The sequence below is a fragment of the Phacochoerus africanus genome, chromosome 9 (genome assembly GCF_016906955.1).
Source record: "Phacochoerus africanus isolate WHEZ1 chromosome 9, ROS_Pafr_v1, whole genome shotgun sequence".
NCBI lineage: Eukaryota > Metazoa > Chordata > Mammalia > Artiodactyla > Suidae > Phacochoerus > Phacochoerus africanus.
In genome coordinates, this window is record NC_062552.1 from 55368624 (window position 1) to 55390785 (window position 22162).

The following is a 22162-nucleotide window of genomic DNA, read 5'->3' on the forward strand; positions in this document are numbered from 1 at the left end:
AGTTTCAGGTGGGACTGGTGTGCTACCAAGCGGGCAGGGCCTCCGCCCCAGAGTTTCTGCTTCAAGCCTCTTGCTCACTGGAAATTATTGACCTCCACAGTTTTTCTTTTTTGTTAATGTTTAAAGGGGAGGTACACTGCACACCAGCCTCCACTGAGAGAAAGGGGGCTGAATTCCTAGCCACCCACCCCCACCAAACACACACCCCCAACTAATGCACAGCAGGGGACAGGCGGCTTTGGCCATGAGGCCCCTCCCAAGGCCCAGGGTAGGAAGAGCTGCACAGGGGCCTGTGTGATGTGAGTTCAGCACCTTAGGGGATGAGGGGGGCAGAGAAGGAAGACGTCTCAGGGCCCCTATTGATCCGAAGAGGAAAGAAGTGTCAGCGCACAGGAGATTAGAAAAGAACAGACGACCAGAAAGAGCCAGAGCAGAACATGTAGAAAAGGTAAGAGCAGCAAGAGGAAGAGGGAGAACAGGATGTGGGCCACCAAAGAAAAGAGGAAGGGAGACAGAGCAGAGGAGGGAAGGGGACAGAAAAGGGAGTGAGACGAGTGGGGAAGGATGGGAGAAGGGAGCGAGGGGAGCCAGGAAGAGGACCTCAGGGGGCATCAGACTCCAGAAAGATACCTCTGGTGAGAAGAGTGACTCAGGAGCCCCTGGGAGGATCTTCAGTCCCCACAGAAACCCGACAGGACCAGAACACCAGGTCAGCCACGTAAAGGAGCAAGTTGATGGCAGTCAGGACGGTCACAGCCAGTCGCTGGTCCCAGGGGCACACGTAGTAGCTGGGGTCACCCATAGTTGAGCAGGTCACATCGCTGGACCGCTGGGGCTGGCCACCCACCTTCTCATCAAACTGGTAGAGAGGCCAGAGGACCAGTGCGCTGGCGTAGAGGCGGACGGAGAGCAGGGTGAGCCCCAGCTGGAAAATGGGGAAGGGGATGGGCAGCCTGTATTCACAGTCCCCCAGGTTCAGCACAAGGACCACGGCGGCCTGGAGGAAGCAGATGGTGTACACGGCCACGCACCACCTCAGGGCCGGCTGCTCCTGGTACAGGGAGGTGTTGCTGATGAAGGCGAAGATGACACAGGCCGTGAAGGTCTCCAGCACCTTCAGCAGGCCTGGCACAGTGAGCACATAGTAGGTGACATCATTGAACCAAAAAAATCTCCAGATCACTCCCACTTCCATGGCATAAAGCAGAAATGCGATGCAAGAGAATACAGTGGCAGCGATGGCCCGGTCCCAGTAAGGCCCATAAGGCGGGAATTGGACGTAGGCGATGGAATCGATGATGGAGGCAGAAAGACAGAGGAGAGCAGCATAACAGGCGAAGGTGCCGGAATGTTTCTACCAGACAGATTTTTTTGGTTCAATGATGTCACCTACTATGGGCTCACCATGCCAGGCCTAACAGGCATAGGTGACAGAATATTTGTACCTGACGGAAGGAAAATCAGACGTGAGGTTCCAAATCTGGAGCATGAGGATGATGAGAGTCACAGCGAAACAGAAGCACCAGATGGACAGGGTCCAGTTACCTAGAGCCCCCCGCCCGATGCCCATGTCAGCCACCAGGGAGAAAGCCACACAAGGGGAGAAGAGCGGACACACTTGGAGGCAGCAGTCCGATAAACAATCACGTTCATCTATCAACCAGGTGGACATGGTAGGTGTGATGTTCAGGCAGGTTGAGGTCACAGGAATGCCAGTGGTCTTTGCTGAGGACCCAACAGAGAAAGATCCACTCTGGAGATGGATTCAGTCAGATGCTTGGAAGAGGCTCAGGGGCCTGTGGTGGCTGAGGCTCAGGATCTGCAGAGTTTGAAGCATTGGCCCAGATGCTTGGCTAATGGCACAGCTGCTCCAGAATGATGGTCCCACTCATCCCCCTTGGCCTTGTCAGGGGACTCGTCTGATCTCAAACCTCACAGCTGGGTTGGGTCTGGCCTCAAACCATGAGCATTTTTTACCTCGTTGAGCTTTTTGCCATTATCTATGGAGAAACAGGGTAGGAGGGTCCTTATCTACAATCCCAGAACTTCAAGTCTCTCAAAACTGTCAATGAATTTTTTCTTTTTAAATTGTTTTGTAACAAATTTTGATCTAAACAGACATAAGAAAATTAATGGTCTTTGTTTGATTGACTTAGTGGGCATTTGCAAAAGGGCAGTTGAGGTAATACCAATGTGTTTTATTACAAGGCACTTTCAGACCCCAGTGAGGTGTTATGTCCTACAGAGTAGAGGAACGATGTCACGTGATGAAGCTGAAGAATTCTCAGTTCGGGAGCATATCTAGAGTAGTGGGTTCTAGGGATAACTCCATTTATTGATGAGAAATCTAAGGTTCAGGAAATCAGTTGCTTTCTTAAGCTCCAAAGGCGAGGAGTGGGCACCCAGATAACGATGCCAATGATATGGGTTTGAGCCCTGTGCTCTCCAGCCCAGCATTGCAGCAGGGCCCATGGGTGCGAGCCCACGACCAAAGCTGGGTGCTCTGGGAACCCAGGACCCACCTCAGGGCCATGGCCTCCTTCACAGCAACCTGAAGGGACAAGAGTCTGGCCTCTCCTCCCTGCAACCACCCCTAGAAGGAGCTGCCACCTCAGGGGACACAGCCCCACCCAGAGGAGGGCAGGTGCAGAGGTGAACAGGGAGAGGTCATGTTTATCTAAAGCAAGAGGTTTGCCTGAGTTTCCCCACCGTCCCTTTTCCATTCTAATCTGTGAACATGGTGAGAAAAGAAATGTTTCCATTTCTGGCTTGCATATAATGGAACTCAAACTTTAGGCTACCAGCCTGTTTGTGACCTATCAAATGTACATTGTACACCGGCTTTAATCATTAAAGCAAAGGGCTCGTTGACCAGAAATAAAGACTCTGGACACTACAAAAAGAGACTAAATGTCCCCCTTCCTGGGACACCAGTGCTGGTTCTCCTTCAGGGACAAGACTCCTTCAGCAAGAGCCAAGGCCATACTGACTCACCGTGTACGTGCTGATCTGGTTTCCTGAAACCTGCAAGCAGGGAATCCCTGGCTTGTTAGATGTTCTCTGTTCTGACTGTGATGAAAACCACGCTTCTCTGGAGCCTTTTCCCAGCCTTAGGAGAGGCTGTCTTCTGGACCGTCATACTCAGTTTGGCTCAATTAAAACTCTTTTGTATTCTTATTAGACATTGTTCATTGATTATTTTCACCAACAATGGATGGTGTCCCCATCGAAGCATATTCTAGACTTGGTCGAGACCTGCCTGCTAAGTAGCCGCCCATGTTAGACTTGGAATACAGTGAGCTGGGATGGCAGTGTGACCAAGCAGGACCCTGTGGGGTCTTCCTGGGACAGACCTCTCCCACCACGTCCACTGCCTGCCTCTTGTTTGCAGAAAGTATTTAGTCTCCCAGCTCTCCCTCAAGTCACAATAGCCTGGTTCAAGAACTAATTATTGATAGGAGGTGAACATATAATGACAAAAAATATCAGTTGGGCCAGGAGGATTGTCAACAATTTAAACAGGAAATCTGTCATTTGGCAGTCACAGAATCTTTGGTTCCTCCCTGAAGTACACAGGTAACAGTATGTGATGCATATTCCAGAGTTCTGTTACAGATACTAAAGTCCCCATGAAACAGAAGTTAACTACATGGTGACCCGGAGTCCGTAGTCCTCAGACTGACTGGTGCCTGAAGGTTAATGCTATTAACCCCTGTTTCCCCACCCTGTGACTTCAAGGTCAACCAGTCAGAGAACTGTGATCAAGCTGATCGCACAAATCCTCTTTCAATTTGCCTTTTAAAAAGCTCTCCTGGAGTTCCTGTTGTGGCTCAGTGGTTAATGAATCCGACTAGGAACCATGAGATTTTGGGTTCGGTCCCTGGCCTTCCTCAGTGGGTTAAGGATCTGGCGTTGCCATGAGCTGTGGTGTAGGTCACAGATTCGGCTTGGATCCCACGTTGCTGTGGCTCTGGCGTAGGCCGGCAGCTACAGCTCCGATTCCACCCCTAGCCTGGGAACCTCCATGTGCCGGTTCTAGAAAAGGCAAAAAGACGGGGAAAAAAAAAAGGCTTTCCTGAAACCCATCTAGGAGTTTGTTTTTTTGGAGCATAAGCTGCCCTAGACCTCTTATCTGGCGCCTCACATTAAACTCTATACTTTCCTTCACCACCACCTGGTGTCAGGAGGTTGGCAAGGGAACACAACTCCCACTTATGTTTAGTAGCACAAATGGCTGGGAAGATAATGACCTGGGCAAAGGAAGAGAGAGGAGGAGGTGACAAAGGGCAGAAAAGGAGGAGAGCATTTGGACCAAATGCCCTTCTCTAGGTCGGAGCTCTCCCCACCTTATGAGTCTCAGACACTGAGGGACCCAGGATTATGACCAGGGGGCCTTGGAGCCATGTGACCACCAGGCCCTAGTGCAGCTGTACAAGCTTTTCTGTAAACTTTTAAAAAATAAGGCAAAGAGTGTGTTTTTCATTTTTGGTATCTAGAATAAAGAAAGAAATTCCACAACTCTTTAAAGACAACACAATTTTAAATTGGCAATCTTCCTAAATATTTTAATACAGCTTACTGATTTAAATGACACAATATAACAACTATAATGGAAAAATAAAAATCAGATATAAAATCAAATGATGCAATATTTTTATACTTCTATAGATATCATAGAATTGTAATTTAAAATTTTTAATTTCTTATTTTACCCTCTGTACAAATTTAAGTCTTGCTCCAGGATTCTGGCCTATGAGAATGGTTACTGTATTCCAAAAATGAAAATTAATGCAAGAGGGAAATGATTTAGATGCACTAAATTCACCTAATCAGTCATTGTGGTACTTTGGAAAAATTTATCAGTTGTACATTGTTTGAAAATATAAGCTGAAATATTTTGCAAATACAGATATGTGAATGGTAGGTAAACACAAAAAAAAGTGCTCAAAAGCATTAATAGTGAGAAAAATTCAATGTATAACCCCAGTAAGATATTAGTTCACCCCTTAAACATATACAATTATTGTTTCTAAAAACAGTGAACAAAAGACAAGAAACATGAGTCAGTACCAAGTTGTCTTAATTTTCACCTGAAGAAACTTGAATTTTATTCTTTAAAAATGTTTGAAATTTTTGAGAAAGGTAATTACATGATTTTTAAAATAAAGTTTCAGGAAGATTAATCTGACATATATTCACAGAATGGCTAATTTAATAAAAATAATATAACATAAAAAATAAAAAGCATAGTACTTCCTTTACTAGAAAGGAAGTATTAAAGTCCCTAAAAATATGGAATATATAAGATAAAGAAGTAATCTGATTGTCCAGTTGATGAGTTTAAAAATTTGGGACCAAAATTATCTTGCCAAATCGTCAGGAGTCTGTTCCACAGTTTAAATATTTTTATAGGACCCTCCCATTAATAACATTTTTACTTTGTTTGCAACAGTTGTTAACAGTTAACAGTTAAATGGCTGGGAAGATAATGACCTGGGCAAAGGAAGAGAGAGGAGGAGGTGACAAAGGGCAGAAAAGGAGGAGAGCATTTGGACTGAATGCCCCTCTCTAGGTCAGTGCTCCCCCCACCCTTGTGAGTCTTATTATCATACTGTAAAAGACAACAATTTATGAAAAGATGCTCAATATCACTAATAATTAGAGACATGCAAATCAAAACTACAATGAGATACCACCCTCACAGTGGTCAGAATGGCCGTCATTACAAAGTCTACAGATAACAAATGCTGAAGAGGGTGTGGAGAAAAGGGAACCCCCCTACACTGTTGGTGGAAATATGAGCTGGTGCAGCCACTATGGAAAGCAATATAGAAGTTCATCCAAGAACTAAAAACAGAATTACCATATGATCCAGGAATCCTACTCCTGGGCATACATTTGGACGAGACTATAATTCAAAACGATTCATGTACCCCTATGTTCATAGCAACATTACAACAGGCAAGGCATAGAAACAACTGAAATGTCCATTGGCAGATGAACGGATAAAGAAGAAGTGATACATATATGCATCACTTATATGCTATACATATAAACATAGAAACAACTGAAATGTCCATTGGCAGATGAACGGATAAAGAAGAAGTGATACATATATGCTCAGCCATAAAAAAGAATGAAATAATGCCATTTGCAAGCAATATGGATGCAATTAGAGATTATCATACTAAGTGAGGTTAAGTCAGAAATAGAAAGACAAATACCATATGATGTCACTTATATGTGGAATCTAAACTATGGCACAAACAAGCCTACTACAAAAGGGAAACAAACTCACAGACATTGAGAACATAATGGGTGCCAAGGGGGAAGGGGTGTGGGGAAAGGATGGACTGGGAGTTGGGGGTGAATAGATGCAAACTATTACATATAAACATCAACAAGGTCCTACTCTATAGCACAGTCACTTAAATTCAATATCCTGGGATAAACCATAATGGAAAAATAATATTAAAAAAGAATGTGTGGGAGTTCCCATCTTGGCACAGTGGTTAACGAATCCAACTAGAAACCATGAGGCTGCGGGTTCAATCCCTGGCCTCGCTCAGTGGGTTAAGGATCCGGCATTGCTGTAGCTATGGTGTAGGCCAATGGCTATAGCTTGTATTAGACCCCTAGCCTGGGAAACTCCATATGCCGCAGGTGTGGCCCTAGAAAAGACAAAAAAAAAAAAAGCTTGTGTTTGTATATCTGTTTGTATGTATGTTTGTATATCTATAAATATAGATATACATATGTATAATGGAATCACTTTGCTGTACAGTAGAAACTAACACGATGGGGTAAATCAATTCTACTTCAATTTAAAAAATTAATTTTCCTAAAAGACAATGTTTTAATGTATTTTTATGTAATTCACATTTTTACCTCTTTACTAAGCCCACTGTTTAGTTTTGCTAACTTTGGTATTTGTCATTAACAAGACATTCTTTTTCTTCTTCTTCTTCTTTTTATAGCTCCACTATTGCCTATAGAACTTCCTGGCCTAGGGATTGAATTGGAACTGCAGCTTTGGTCTACACCACACCATGGCAACTGGATCAGAGATCTCAGCATCCCTATTGACAAAGAGAAGGCAAATGGGAGCAAGAGGCAGTCAGGACACGAGATGAGAAAACTAAGGATGACCAGAAAAGGGCCAAAAGTCAGAAAATATGAGGCAGAAAAAGAGGCAAACAGGATGTGGGCAACCAAAGAGAATAGGAAGGGAGACAGAGCAGAAGAAAGGAAGAAACAGAAAAGAGAATGAGATGAGTGGGGAAGGAGGTGAGAAGGGAGAGAGGGAGCCAGGAAGAGGACGTCAGGGGATGTGGGACATGAGACTTGGTAAGAAGAGGGAAATGGGAGCCCCTGGTCTGATCCTCAATTAACTAACACAAAACAGGTCGATGGAGTACACGAGGTCAACCATGTAAATCAGCAGGTTGATGGCTGTCAGGATGGCCACAGCCAGTCGTTGGTCCCAGACACACATGAAGATCCCACTGCTGCAGGTGGCATTGCTGGACCACTGGGGCTGACCTCCAAACTCCTCGTTGAACTGACAGAGAGGCCAGAGGACCACAGCAGTGAAGTAGAGGAGGGTGGAGGGCAAGGTCTGCCACACAAAACAGGTGAAGAGTGGCCTTATGTCACATTCACACTTGTGTCCCAGGATGGCCACGGACACCAGGATGGAGCAGATGGAGTACACGGCCACACACCACCTCAAGGCAAGATGGTGCTGGTACAGGGAGGGGTTGCTGATGAAGGCGAAGATGACACAAGCCACAAAATTCTCCAGCCTTTTGAGCAGGCCTGGAAAGGAGCAGGAGGCGGCCTCAGTGTGGACACAGGTCCAGACCACTTCTATGGCATAAGCCACAGAAGCGATGCAGGAAAATGCAGTGGTGGCAATGGCGTAGTTCCTGGGGGAGCCATCAGGGATGAACTGAAGGTAGATGATGGGGTGTCGGGAGCCATAAGGCTGCTCCAGTGAAGAAAGCAAAGCCACGGTTGGCACCTGTGTGAGGCTTGTCTGGTTAGCAGAGCTACAGACAAGCTGAAGAAAGAAGAAGGATTGCAGAGCAATCCCTTGAAAAACATCGGCTCCAGGAAAATAAAAATGATATCCCCTAAAAAATATGTTAATCTATTTTTTCTGTGTTTATCCTTCTTTTTCTATCTTTGATTCACAGCTTTCTTACAGTTAAGGATTTGCCCCGGGTACGTAAAACACTTGAACCAAAACAGAGTGAAGTTATTTAAACAATGTAATGGAAAAAGCCTTTGTTTTGGAGTAACAATTTATGGCACCTATTTTGTGAGAGTATACAGGGGAAACTTATGATTTCAGTTCCTTTACTTAAAAAGAAGTTTGGGGCTGGGAAAAATGTTGTTTGGCCTATAAATTGCTATTTTCTATAACAGATATATTTTTTATCAAATAACAGTGTCACCTGTAACTTTCATCCCTTGTGGGGGCATTTGTTAATTTTTGGGTATAATACTCCTTTCAATTGAAATTGGTGGTTTGGAACTTATGTAAATCAGCACAATAGGTTAAATGCTTAGCTTGCTGGTGCCAAATAAATCTTAGTCTCAAGAATGTCGTGAGCCCAAGGCTTTCATGCGTTTTTGTTAACTACATACGCCTTTAGTTAAAGAATGTTAGGTATCATAGTTTATTACTTATTAAAGCTTTGTTCTTAATATAAAATAGAATAGCTACTATTGTTGACCTTTTAAGAAAAATACAGTGTGAAACTTTGTTTGTAATCTTGAAGGAAAATCTAAAGTTGAAAGGAACATGTTTTAACTAACCTTTTCTTTTATCTCAGGTGGAGGGAACAGAAAGGGCTTTAAATCAAATGTTAATGTCAAATCTTACACGAAACCTGATTGTGATATGGTATAAAAACTGATGCTTTTCATTTAATAAATTGGGTCATCTGCAGCATGCAGCTGAGGAATTGGCTCCAATTCTTTCCACGCCATTTGTAGCCCATCCTCTCCTTCGGCACTCCCTGGCTGCTGGGGCTGGACCTCGGCAATGGGGTAGGTGATGGAAGCTGAGAGGCAGAAGAGAGTGAAGTAGCTGGCATAGACAATGAGAAAGCTGTCCCAGGAGTAGAAAGCAGAGTCCAACTCCAATAACTCGACTACAAGGATGACGAAAGTCACTGTGAAGCAGAAGCACCAGATGAACACAGACGAGTTATTTAAATCCTCATTCCAAGCGCCGGCAATGACCACCAGGGAGAAGGCCACACAGGTGGAGAGCAGCTGCAGGAGGCGGAGGAAGTAGCCTATGATGGTCACAGAGTCCAGGCCTGAGGGTGATCACATGCGGTCGTGGTGCTCAGGTGAGCCACTGTCAGCAGAATGGCCGCAATCTTCACTGAGGACCCACCAGAGAAAGATCTGCCTCTGGAGGTGGACGAAGTCAGACACCTGTGGCGGCTGAGGCTCAGGATCTGCGGAGTTTGAACCACTGGCCCAGATACTTGGGTAACAGCATGGCTGCTCCAGAATGATGCTCCCCACCATCCCCCTTGGCCTTATCAGAAGACTGGTCTTATCCCAAACCTCACAGCTGGGTGTGTCTGACCATGAACATTTTTTAAAACCTCTTTGATCTTTTTGCCATTATCTCTGGAGACTCGGGGTAGGATGGTCCTTATCCCAAACTGCAGAACTCCGAACATTGAAGAAGAGTTTTAAAAAATTTTGTTTGGTAAGATCATTTGACCTGAATGGACATGAGACAATTTATGGTGAAAGTTTAAAAGATCAGTTGTGGAAATGCTGCTGTGTTAGATTACAAGGTACTTTCAGACTCCCGTAGGGTGTTACCTTACAGAGTAGATGTACCATGTTACCCGTCTGAAGCTAAAAATTCAGTCTGGAGCATACCTGGCCCCAAAGTTCTCAGGACAGGGAGTGTACGTTGTACTGCTAACCCATTTTACAAGAGAAACTCAGGTTCAGGGAATCGAGTGCCTCCCTAAGATCCCATGACTAGGAAGTGGGCACCCACATAACAGTGCCAAAGCTGTGGGTTTGAGCCCTGTGCTCTCCAGCCCAGCATTGCAGCAGGGCCCATGGGTGCGAGCCCAGGACCAAAACTTGGGGCTCTAAGAACCCAGGACCGCCCTCAGGGCCACAGCCTCCTTCACAGCATCCTGAAGGGACAGGAGTCTGGCCTGTCCTTCCTGCAGCCACCTCTAGAAGGAGCTGCCATCTGAGTGGACACAGCCCCCCCCCCCCCCCAGAGGAGGGCAGGTTCAGAGGTGAGCAGGAAGAGGCCCTGGGGGAGAGCAAGGCAGTGGGGACAAGATGACATGGGAAGTGGGAACCGGTTTGCACCCCTCCCCCCAGGTTTGCCTAACGTGTGCTCTCCCCCATTTGGGAAGGAGACACCAACACTCATTTCATATGTGCACACAGGTGTGTAAGGGTGTCTGCAGATGTTTTTCTTGTTTTATCAACATGAGCCCGTGTCACGCACACTGCATCCTGCTTTTCTACCCCTGCCCCCAGGTGCGGCTGGTCCTCTCCAGTGGCCTGAGTCCTCTCCATCCCCGTTGCTTCTTTCTTTCCTTTCTCCATCCTGTAGGCATTTAGACAGAACACCCTTCTCTAGATCAGTGCTTCCTCCCCTGTGAGTCTCAGACAGTGGGGGACACAGGATTATGACCAGAATCCACGTGACCATCGTGCTCTAGAGCAGGAGGTGTGCAAGCTTTTCTGGAATCTTTTAAAAAATTTTTAATTATAACAAAAGCTTTATTTCATTTTGCCTTTTAGGGCCACACCTAAGGCATATGGAGGTTCCCAGGCTAGGGGTGGAATTGGAGCTATAGCTGCCAGTCTACCACAGCTCACAGCAATGCCAGATCCTTAACCCACTGAGCGAGGCCAGGGATTGAACCCACAACCTCATGGTTCCTAGTTGGATTCATTTCCACTGCACCACGACGGGAACTCCAAGGCCTTATTTTTTCTATATCTGGAAATTCATCTTGGCTTTCATAGCTACTGCAACAAATTATCACAAGCCTATAGGCTTAAAACAACAGAAATTTATTCTGTCACTTTTCTGGACTCCTGAAGTCTTAAATCAAGGTGTCAGCAGGGCCGTGTGGGCGATGCTCCAGGAGAAGGTCCTTCCTTTCCTCTTTTATCTTCTGGAGGCTGCTCAACTCCATCTCTGCCTCCACCTTCACTTGGTCATCCTCTCTCAGCTCTGTGTGTGCAAATCTCTCTGTCTTGTCTTTTGTAAAGACACCAGTCACCCTCAATCCATGATGATTTCCATGTCAATATACAAATTATTTCTGCAAAGGCCCTGTTGGGTACCAGTTTTGTTAACTTCCCAGGCTGGAGTTGTTGTGAGACAAGTAGGCAAGAGTACAGCCATTTTTTGGAAAGGCATGGGGACCAGTCTTGTGCCAAACAGGCCTTGCAAGCTAAAGAACGAAGCCCTGAGGGCCTGAGCCCCAGAGGCAACAGCCTGGCCTGCAGAAGTAAAATATTAACTTTATCTCTGTTATACTAGTGCTATACCTAATTGCCACAAGAAAAGAAGGTATAGCTATAGCTTAAGACCATAAGATGGGTTTTAAAATTTGTGTAGCACAGGAAAATATACTCAATAGTTTGTAATAACCTGTATGGGAAAAAAAGAATGGATATAACTGATTCACTTTGCTGTACACCTGAAACTAACACAACATTCTAAGTCAACTATATTCCAACAAAAATTTTTTTCTTTTCCTTTTTTTTGGGGGGGGCTTTTTAGGGGCACACCCAAGGCATATGGAGGTTCCCAGGCTAGGGGTGGAATAGGAGCTGCAGCTGCTGGGCTACACCACAGCCACAGCACACAGGATCTGAGCCACATGTGTGACCTACACCACAGCTCATGGCGACGCTGGATCCTTAACCCACTGAGCAAGGCCAGGGATCAAACCCGCAACCTCAGGGTTACTAGTCAGATTAATTTCTGCTGTGCCACAATGGGAACTCCTACTGCAATAAAATTTTTTTAAAAATGGATGGAAGCTATTTAAAAAAAAAAAAAAAAAAAAGAAGCCGCAACTATAAAATTAACCCTATCTGCTCTGGTGTTTCTTCAGAACATTCTCCTTCTCCCTCCCACAGCAGCACTCCCTATGCCTCATAGCACCTGTGGAGCCACCTGCTGCTGATCAAAGAAGCTTGATGATTTCTGGGAATTATGTGTGATCATGAGATGAACCCTGCCTTTTGTGAGAAAAGCAAATTCTCCTTGGGGAACTGGCATTTTCTGCTCACCTTCTCCTTTGTACACAAGAGATTTCTTTTAATAAAAAGCTTTGCTAGGAGTTCCCACTGTGGCACAGCAGAAACAAATCCAACTAGTGTCCATGAGCATATGGGTTCGATCCCTGCTCTCGCTCAGTAGGTTAAGGATCTGGTATTGCCTTGATGTGTGGTATAAGTCACAGACGTGGCTTGGATCCCATATTGCTGTGGCTGTGGTGTAGGCCGGTGGCTGCAGCTCCAATTCCATGCCTAGCCTGGGATGGGAACTTCCATGTGCTGCAGGTCTGGCCCTAAAAGGAAAAAAAGAAAAAAAAAAAAAAGCTTTGCTTGCCTAAGCATCTTATGGAAATGATATTCATTTCTACAGTGTTGTTGTCCAAGAATCTGGAAAGGGCCTTAGAGGTCATGCACATTTGCCCCAAACCCAAAAGAAGAGAAGACCTGAGACTTTGATTTCTCTGGTGGAGACTTTAAAAACAAATCCAAAACTCCCATGGAGGCAGAGATCAGCCTTGCCTTTTGCTCTTGCTGAAGAGTGTGGTTTTCCTGGTCTCTCCTTTGCTCTGAGGCTGCAGGCCACATGGTCCTGGCTTTAAGGAATTGTCTCAGCTCCAGCTCCTTACCTGGTGTCATCCCAAAGCCTCCTTCCTGACCCAAGTGGGCATAAAGACTGGCCTTCCATTGGCCAGGCTCAATTCTCCCTTCTCCCTCCTCCCTGCCACATGCAAGCAGAAGTCACAGCAACTCTGCCCCTTGAGATTTGAGATCCTTTAGCAATCATTTAATCGAAAACTCCTTCCTCTTTTCTTTGCCTTCTTAACTCCATTTTTTTCTTTAAGATATCACCTCCTCCAGGAAGTCTTCCTGCATTCCACTGGCTCTATCTCCCATTGTTTCACAGTGACACTTCTAAGCCTTTGCCCTCTGTGAAGCAGCATGCTTGAGCGGGACACCACAAGCTTACCTGGACACGACAAGTGAGATAAGGAGAAAGAGGGATGGTGCAGGAGCAGCAGATAAGGCTCAGCACGGATGGGCCTGGATGAGGGAAGTACGCTGGGTTTTAGCTGTAAGTGAGGCTGCCCTTACCACCTCTAAGGAGGGGTTGCTCAATCAGATGCCCACTTTGGAGCGGACACTCTGGCTGTTAGGAGGAAAATGAAATGGACACCCAAGAATCTGGGTGGAGGCTGGTAAAGCTTTTCCAGAAATGGATCTCTTACAATTCACCTGAGTCAGGAAACCTTCCCTGGGGTGATGTTCCTTCTGCTGCTCAGCCTCTCCTCCGTCTTGCTCTCCATCCTTCTCTCCCATTGTCTGAGCATTTCCGGTCCTCAGGACTTGTGCTGAGTCCACCTCTGCTCTGGGTACCTGCTCTTCTCCCTCTAGACCGTGGCTGTAGAGTCCACACAGTCAGCAAATATTGTTGTGCACCAAGTGTGTGCCAGGCACTATTTGAGGAATAGGATGGAGAACAGAGAACAGAACCAATAGTTTCTGCCCTCATGGAGCATAAGTTCTAGCACAGAAGATGGACAATATCCAAATCAATACGTAATACCATGACATGTGGTGATAAATGTAACAACAAAGGGAAAACAGGGAGCAAGAATTGTTGGAGTGTGGGGAGGTGAGCAAGGCGCTGTATTAGGTGTGGAGGAAATGGGGGGGGGGCTGCTCTATTAATGTGACATTTAAGAAGTTACTGGATGCAGTGAATAGGCTCTATGATGACAACTCCCCAGTGTGAGCCTCCAGAGCTCATCTCTATTGACAGAGAAGGTCATGTCCATCTCTCTCCTGATCTCTCCCTCTGCATAGCTCAGGGCACCTCACACTCATCGCGTCCAGTCCCATCTCTTGAACCCCCACCCCCAACTCACACTGCCCCTTCCCCATCTTTCCCGTCTCAGCCATGGCACCACCTTCACAGATGCTCCTCACAAAACCCTCATGAATCCACCCACTTTTCTTCGTCTCTAGAGCCACCGCCTGGTCCAGATCCATCTATCCCCTCACCTGGACACCTGCCAGAAGCTTCTATCTGATCCCTCCATCTCCGCTCTTTGCCTCAATATCTGATTTGAATGGAACTCAAGCTGAGACACTTTGAAGGCTGCTCTTTCCTTCCTTAGGAGGAAAAACAAACTCCAAAGTTCATCTCCAAAGCCCTGCAAGCTCAGACCCCTCCCCACCACTCCACCCTCATCTCCTCCCTCCCTCCAGACACTGAGAACTCCTTCAGTTCCTTCTGGCCATCTCAGGGCCTTTCCCCTTACATCTCACCTGCCCCCAACCCTGAACTGGGACCAGAGCTCAGCCTGGCACATGTACCCTGTGCTCAGTCAGTGCCAGTCTAAGCCTCGGTTTCCTCATCCAGAAAATGGAGTTAACAGCATCTGCTCTTAGACATGAAAAATCTTGATTCCACCCTGCAGAAAACTTCTCTGGCAACTTAAGCAGAGAACAACTCTACTAGGAGGATGCTGAGTCACTTGGAAAATTATCAGGGAGGGGCCAGCTTCAGAACTAGCCTAGACCAGGAAGAGGGGGTGCTGGGCAGCCAGGGCACAGCCAAGGGCCACTGGTCCAGGCACCGGGGGCCTTGGAAACACACACTGGATTCTACTGCAGGCCCCGGGATTGGGAATTCTGATAGGACCTTGTGTCTGTGTATTGCCTGCCTTTAAGGTGTGTGTCCAGGCCCCACTTATGGGTCAGGTCAAATATTTATCTGGCCTTTTTAGTGTCTTATTGAGGGTGAGGCACAGCTACTCCCCAAGACTCCTGTGATGGGGACATCCTCAAATACGGTGGGAGTTCTGGTTCTCAGTTCTTCCTTTCCATGATGGCATCCATGGGTTGTTAGGAGGATTAAATGGGATGAAACAGGATTCAGTGATTCTCAAACATTTCCCTTAAGACAGAAGGGATGGAATGTACACTGGTCAGGAGTTTCAGCCTGGAACATGGGGCTGAAAACTCCTGTAATACTCACTCTGCAAACACCTCCATGGGCCGGGCCCACTTCTCAGCATGGGGAATGTATCAGTGAACAAAGGAGAAGAATTTCCTACTTAAAGGATCTGTGTTGTAGCATTTATCTTTAAAGCTGTATGTTTTACTGGGAAGTGAGTGCAGAGTTTTGCACTCTGTTTTATAATACAGCCATAACATGTTTCAGTCCAGAGGAATGCTTTCCTACTAACGGGCTCGTGTCTGTCCTGGCCTATTGGCTAAAAGATACAGAAATCTGTGTCTTCATGTGCCTATGTTAGAACAAGTTCTAGCTGACACCAAGAACAAAGCTTAAATCGAATTTGTGGGAAAGGAATAGAGAAAGCTGGGGTGCCAAAGTCTTGGGGAGGGGGCAGAGGGTAAGAGAAATAATGGAGGGGTCTGGAGTCTTGCCAGCCTCTGCCAGGGTCTAGGATCAGAATATTCTGGGAGTTCCTGTCGAGGCTCAGCAGTTAACAAACCTGACTAGAGTCCCTAAGGACGCAGGTTTGATCCCTGGCCTCGCTCAGAGGGTTAAGGATCTGGCTTGCTGTGAGCTGTGGTGTGCCATGAGGCTCAGATCCCAAGTTGCTATGGCTGTGGCTCCATTTGGACCCCTAGCCTGGGAACCTCCATATGCCTCAGATGCAGCCCTAAAAAGCAAAAAAATAAATAAATAGAAAGAATATTCTGAATGCATCTCCTCTTTCTGAAGTACCAGAAAAAGCCAGACTTCTTTCTTTTCATGGATTTTCATAAGGAGTTGTCCCAGACTTGGAACAAGAGTGTTCCTGGGGGGCAGTGGTCTGGGTTGATGAGCAGCTGGCCTCTGCTCATAATGGACTTGCACCACTGTGGTCATCAAGTGTCCTGTGGGATGGCTTCTTCCTCCAGCAGTGGGCAGTCGGGAGCCCCAGGGGCAGGCAGCCTGCAGCCAGGAGAAGGGGAGTCACTTCCCTTGGCAGTAGTGCTAAGAGGGTGATGGTGGCCCAAAGGCTGGTCAGAGTCGAGGCAGGGATGGAAAGAGGCCACAGGGAGCCATCCACCCATGATCAGCCTGTTTGACCAGATGGGTCATTTAAGAGAACTTCGTTCCCTGAAGAAGCTCACTCCCCTTCCAGGCAAAGCACTGGAGGGACTTGTGGAAACAGATGCTGTTTCGATTGGGGGTGGGGATGGGCCTGAACTAAGCTTTCCCCACCACCCACCCCTGCTCAGGAGCAGACCCAGAGAAGACCAACTGGGATCAACCCTCACCAGCCCAGCCTGGCTCTGGAAGAGGCCTCAGATTATAGCTCACACATTCTGTCAGCTCAGAAAGGGTCCCTGAGCCCTGGGGCTGCAGCGGGGTGGTGTTGACACGACAGTTGTGAGAGGTGACACACACAGTGCTCACTGCAGGGCAGGTCTGCTCCAGATGCCCTGGTTCCTCCCAGCAGCCCTGTGAGCCATGTCCTCACTGTCCCCATCTTCCCAGGCACAGGGAGTGTCACTGGCCCAAGATCATATAACTAGTAAGTGGAAGAGCTGGGATTAGAACCCAAGTTGTTGTGTTCAGGATCTAAACTCTGCCTGGCATTGGCTTTGTACATTTTACCCAAGAGGGAAAGAAGCCAATGTTTCCTCAGCTTCAACCCTGTGACTAGGTGACTTGTTACCACTATTTCATTCATCTTCAGGGATATTATTATTGTCATCCCCATTTCATAGGTGATGAAACTGAGGCTCAGAGAGGACATTCCATCATTTCCTCAAGGTCACAGAGTTCCTCCTGACAGAGCCTGGATTTGAATACAAGTCTGTCTCCCGCAAAGCTCAGTGCATAATAGACCCTCAGTGAATGCTGTGCCCCTGTGCTCTTGGATCTGGGAGTCGTCTCCTGGACCCCTGCGTGTTTCGGTCTTGCTGCAGCACTGTCATCTCAGCCAGACCATTTCCTGTTGGCAACCCAATCAGACAATGCCAGAGAGAGAGTGGAAACCCAAGGTGGGGGCTGATTGGAGCCTTGCCGACCCCCCCTGACCACCTGCATCCCCACAAGGGATCTTCAGACAGGAGCCAGCCTGTTGTGGGGTGGGTATCTAGGTGCCCAAGTTCTCAGAAGAAGGCCCTCTTCTCTATTCAAAGATGGATGGAGAAGGCTGGCTCCATGATTTCTCCAACAAGCTGGTCCAGAGCCAGAGAATAAGAATACCTGTACCCTGGACTCTGTCCTGGACATGGCTCAGACTACAGTCTGGGGCATGTGGTAACTGGAGTCATCCCTGCCTGGAGGAAGCTCTGACCCACTAGACTGGGGCTTAAGCAGCTCTGGCTCATTGCCTGCTGGGCTTGGGCACCGGGGGGACCTGGCATCAATTGTGTGCTAAGGGGCTAAGGGAGACCTCAGCCTGGGAACCAGAGCACCTGGTACTGCCTCACTCTGCCACACACAGGGGGCTATGGAAAAGTCCTGCCACCTCCCTGGGGTCAAGCTACACCTTCTCTCCGAAAGAAAGGTGAGACTAATCACAGCTTTCTTTTGAGCTCTTAAGTGAGGAGACTGGACCTTGTCTTGGAATTGGGACAAATGACCCTCAACCCCCACCAAAGACAAAGAATGGAGCAGCTGCCCTCCTGAGCCATGAGGCTTAGACAATGAGCCTCAGTTGAGCCCACTCCTGGGCAAGTCTTTTACTAAAGCATAGAGGCATCGCCATCCTCCTGGGAAGGGTGGTCCCAGGTTGGGTTCAATTTAATTCAGGAAAATATCAATATGGGATTCTGCACCCAGAGTTCTTGAGGTCAGTGCATACTTCTTTTTCTCAATGAAAAAAATTAATCAATAGTTAATCAAAGAAAGAAATGGAAAATCTATTGGAGCCAATCGGAGGATTATAACAGGGCAACAGTCCTTCTGAAAGGCTGAGACCTGTCCCCAAAAGGTGAGGGAGGATGTATGTGATGTTGGCAAAGGGGTACCTGCAACCAAGCACACATCGAGTAGAGTGTAATACTCTTCCCAAGGAGCAACTATCCCAGTTGATGGTTTTAGAGCTTTTCTTAGTATGGAAAGATGCAAGAAACTTAGTTCATGAAAATATCTCCTGAACATATCTGAGGGCTGGTTCTGCCAGTTTTCCCAGAGCACCAAGTGTCTCGTCCTGATCTTCACACTGACTTCCTTTAGGGTGGATGGGAGGTCAGCAACTGCAATGGCTCATGACTTGCTTCTCAGAGAACTGAGCAGTGAGCAACACTCTTTATACCCAAATCCCCTCCCTTTGGTTTTATTTTCAAGCAAAACTTAGGAGGCCTTGTTGACCTATATGTCCCAGAGTTCTGTAAACACTCATCCCGAGATCCATCTAGAATCTCGTTGCCAGGCCACTCAAGGTGCCATTACTCACCTAGTCCTGAGAACAGGAGCAGAAGCCTCTGGACCACCTGTCCTAACAGTCTGTCAGGCTCGAGGCAAGGGTCTCCGCTTTTTGCCTCTTCCTATTTTCGGTCACATTCTTAAAGTCATGGGTCTTACGGAAACACATATCGGGTCAATTGTTTCAAGTCACCTTATCGTCATTATATTTATTGGAGGCTCCCACACACATTTGTTAGTGCAAGAAATGATAATCTTGTAAAATAGGAGGAATACAAATAATACAGCTAGTGACATTAATAAAGTCCTAATTAAGTAGTATCATCTTCTAGGGCCTTTCATGACTGAGGCCAAAAGAAGAAAAAACTTACCTTTCTGGGTGAGTAGGTATTTCTACCCTTGGGGAGGTCTGCTTAAAGATAATGCAGAGACACCATGCACCCTAGAGGGGAGCGAGGAGGCCCAAATGGGCAGAGAACAATTTTCTGTTTAAATTTCCCCTGTCTTGACTTAAAATATGGAAGTTATTATATTAGTTCTTAAGATTTTCCTGCCAAGGGGGCCACCTCCGTGAGCCCTCCCCATCCACCCAGCCTGCCTCTGGGTGGGGAACTCCTGCTTCCTCCTGGACAAGAGGGAGAGGCAGCTCTGAGGGTCCTTCCCCTCCCCTCCCCCACAGCCCTGCTGCCTGGCCCCTCTGCCCTGCTGACACTGGGATGCTGGGCTCTGGGGCTTTGTGCCAAGAGTGAAATAGGAAGAGGCTTGTGGTGCCTCCACAGCCACCAGTTACTGGAAAGGGCTGCTGGTCTCGATGCTCATAGGTCCAAGGGTACATATATACTCTCTCTCACACACACACAGGCACATACCTTCAAAGAAAGGCATCCAGGGGCAGGCAGGGCCCCTTTAAGAGCCCAACCTCTTGCTTCCCAAGGCAGGGCCCCTCCCCAGGATCAGGCTGAGGTCAGGGTGGGGGATGGTGGGAGGGTCCAGAAGAGACCTTGGTTTGGGTGAGGAGGGCAACCTGCTGGGCTGCTTCTGCACTCTAGCCAAATGTGGGGCAATTAGGAATGTGGATTGGGGGGTTGTTTTATGTTATCTTTCTTTTGAAGCTAAATAAAGAATATTATGGATGTGGGAGACAAGACTCCTCTCTATTAGTGACAACAGGGACTGATGGGAACCAAAAGCTGTGTGGAATTAAAAAATACATCTGTAACCAACTGTAATGGAAAAAATAAAAATCATTTAAGTAAAAATTAAATACATGTGTATGTTTTCATTCACACACATGCATATAGATCACATTAAGCTTTGGTTCCAGAGAAGCAGGAAGCAACAGCAGAAAGAGACTTGCACGCAGAAACATGTGTGCCCCACACACTCAAGCAATGTGTTTCCCTTGACTATGGCAGCAGCTATCCTTACCCAACAACACACTACCTACCCCAACAAAATTGAAAAAAAAAGAAACTTCTCCTTTAAGAATTAGGCCACACAGTAATTTTTGCTCTCCAGACAGAAAAAAAAAAAAACCAGAAACTCCAGGCTCACATCAGCTTTGAGGCTGGCAGTGGCCACTTTCTTCTCCCTGCAAAGGCAGGACAAGCTGTTTTTAATACCAAGTGCCAGTGCCAGTCCCAGTACAGGCCACTTCAGTGGCATAAACCACGGAAGCCGTGAAGGAGAGTACAGTTGTGGAGATGACTTGGGCCTGGCAGGGGCCGTGAGCCGAGAGCTGGATGGTGCTGGGGTAGGTGATGGAGACCGAGAGGCAGGAGACAGCTGCGTAGCAGGAGAAGGTGACGCAGAAGGCTTCCCTGGAGAAAGGTAAGCAATCCTTGAGCTCCCATCACTCAGCTATGAGGATGATGGGGTTCATGATGAAGCAGAGGCACCAGTTGAATATGGACCGATCACCTATGGTCCCCCTCTGGGTGTCCGCCCTGAGCACCAGCAACAGGCAGTGCAGATAAGGAACAGCTGCAGCAGGCGGTAGACAAAGCCCACAAGGACTGAGGACGACCACAGAAAAACCATGACAGGGGTACTGGACCCCGCCACCAACATGGCTGTGGCCTCTGCTGAGGACTCGCCAGAAATAGATCTGGCTCTGAAGATGGATTAAACCAGATGTCTGGAAAAGGCTCAGGATCTGTGGAGTTTGAACCAATGGCCCATACGCTTGGCTAACAGCACGGCTGCTCCAGAATGATGCTTCCCCTGCCATCACCCTTGGCCTTGTCAGGAGACTGGTCTTATCCCAAACCTCACCGCTGGGTTGAGTCTGACCTCCAACCATGAATATTTTGGATCTCTATGAGCTGTATGCCTTTATCTACAGAGACATGTGGTAGGATGGTCCCTATCTGTTACCCCAAACTTTCAAGGCAATGAAAATAGAAAAGTAATTTTCTAAAAACGTCTTTGATTCTAAGCTTTGAAATGAAAAGCCATGAGACAACTTAATGGTCTTGGTTTCCCTTAGTGTGAACATCCAAAGGGGCAGCTGCAGAAGTACTTCTGTGCTTGATCACAAGGTACATTCAGTGTCCAGGGGGCTGTTATATCCTCTGGAGTAGATGCACCGTGTCACCTGATTGAAGCTGAATGAGTCTCAATTCTGGAGCACATCTGACTCAAGGACTTGAGGAAAGGGATTGTGGATTATACTGCCAGCCTCGTTTTACAGGCGAGGAAACTTAGGCTCAATGACAAATCATTTAGGTGCATTACATTCGGCTTCTCAGTAATGATGTTGTTTAGGGGAAATGTATAAATTGTGCCAGTCGATACTTGTGCTATATAGAAAAATCAGAATGAATAGAGGAAATAAATGATTTACTTTAATAGCATAGTTTAATTGAAAACAACATGATGAAATATTTTGAAAGACACCTGTGATATATGAATGCAGATAAAATACATGAAAAGGTACTCAAAATCATTAGTAATCCAAGAAATGCAGATTATAACCCCAATGAGATAGCACTACAATTGTATGCAATCTTTATTTAATAAAAACCAGTGAGAACCAAGGCAGGAGACACGAGTCAGTGACAGGTTGGAGAGGATCATAACTGTCGTGTAGAAAAGTTGGAATTTTACCTTTAAGAAAATGTTTGAGATTCCCAGGAAGGGTAATGATACAATTTAAAAATAATAAAGGTTCAGGAAAAATAATCTGACATGTGCATAGAAAGGCTAACTTGAAAACATGATATAAAATTTTAATAAAAAGCATGATGACTTATTCACATGGAAGAATTAAAGTCATTAAAAGTACTGAAGATATAGAATAAACCAGCAAATCTGATTGTCCAGTTGACATGTTTGGACTGAAATGCTGGGACCAAACTTATCTTGCAGAAGCTCAAAGAGTTTGTTCCGTAGTTTTTGTAATTTTATGGGACCGCCACCTCAGTAACATTTTACTTTGTTTGCAACGGGTCATTGATGATTAGCTCCCATATTGTCACATAAGAAGAGAATAGTTTT

At 46.6% G+C, this 22162-nt stretch overlaps 2 protein-coding genes across 2 annotated transcripts; both read right to left on the reverse strand.

The window, feature by feature from the left end:
- Positions 1 to 576: 576 nt before the first annotated feature.
- On the reverse strand, positions 577 to 1672 carry LOC125136622 (myeloid-associated differentiation marker-like). The gene is made up of 2 exons (XM_047797466.1): positions 1438 to 1672; positions 577 to 1350 (listed from the first exon to the last, which is right to left on the reverse strand). The coding sequence occupies exons 1-2, from the start codon at positions 1670 to 1672 to the stop codon at positions 650 to 652; spliced, it is 936 nt and encodes a 311-aa protein (XP_047653422.1). The 3' UTR covers positions 577 to 649.
- Positions 1673 to 7387: 5715 nt separating this feature from the next.
- On the reverse strand, positions 7388 to 20734 carry LOC125136623 (myeloid-associated differentiation marker-like). Its single transcript, XM_047797467.1, has 4 exons — positions 20619 to 20734; positions 20312 to 20484; positions 9051 to 9332; positions 7388 to 7962 (listed from the first exon to the last, which is right to left on the reverse strand). The coding sequence occupies exons 1-4, from the start codon at positions 20732 to 20734 to the stop codon at positions 7388 to 7390; spliced, it is 1146 nt and encodes a 381-aa protein (XP_047653423.1).
- Between the last annotated feature and the right edge of the window lie 1428 nt (positions 20735 to 22162).

Coding starts and splice junctions, on each gene's coding strand:
- LOC125136623 (XM_047797467.1), bottom strand. CDS start 20,734: ATGTTGGTGGCGGGGTCCAGTACCCCTGTCATGGTTTTTCTGTGGTCG. Junction 20,485..20,618: donor ATCTGCACTGCCTGTTGCTG/GTGCTCAGGGCG, acceptor ACCTTTCTCCAG/GGAAGCCTTCTGCGTCACCT. Junction 9,333..20,311: donor TTATGCCACTGAAGTGGCCT/GTACTGGGACTG, acceptor GATCACCCTCAG/GCCTGGACTCTGTGACCATC.
- LOC125136622 (XM_047797466.1), bottom strand. CDS start 1,672: ATGTCCACCTGGTTGATAGATGAACGTGATTGTTTATCGGACTGCTGC. Junction 1,351..1,437: donor TCCTTCCGTCAGGTACAAAT/ATTCTGTCACCT, acceptor TCTGGTAGAAAC/ATTCCGGCACCTTCGCCTGT.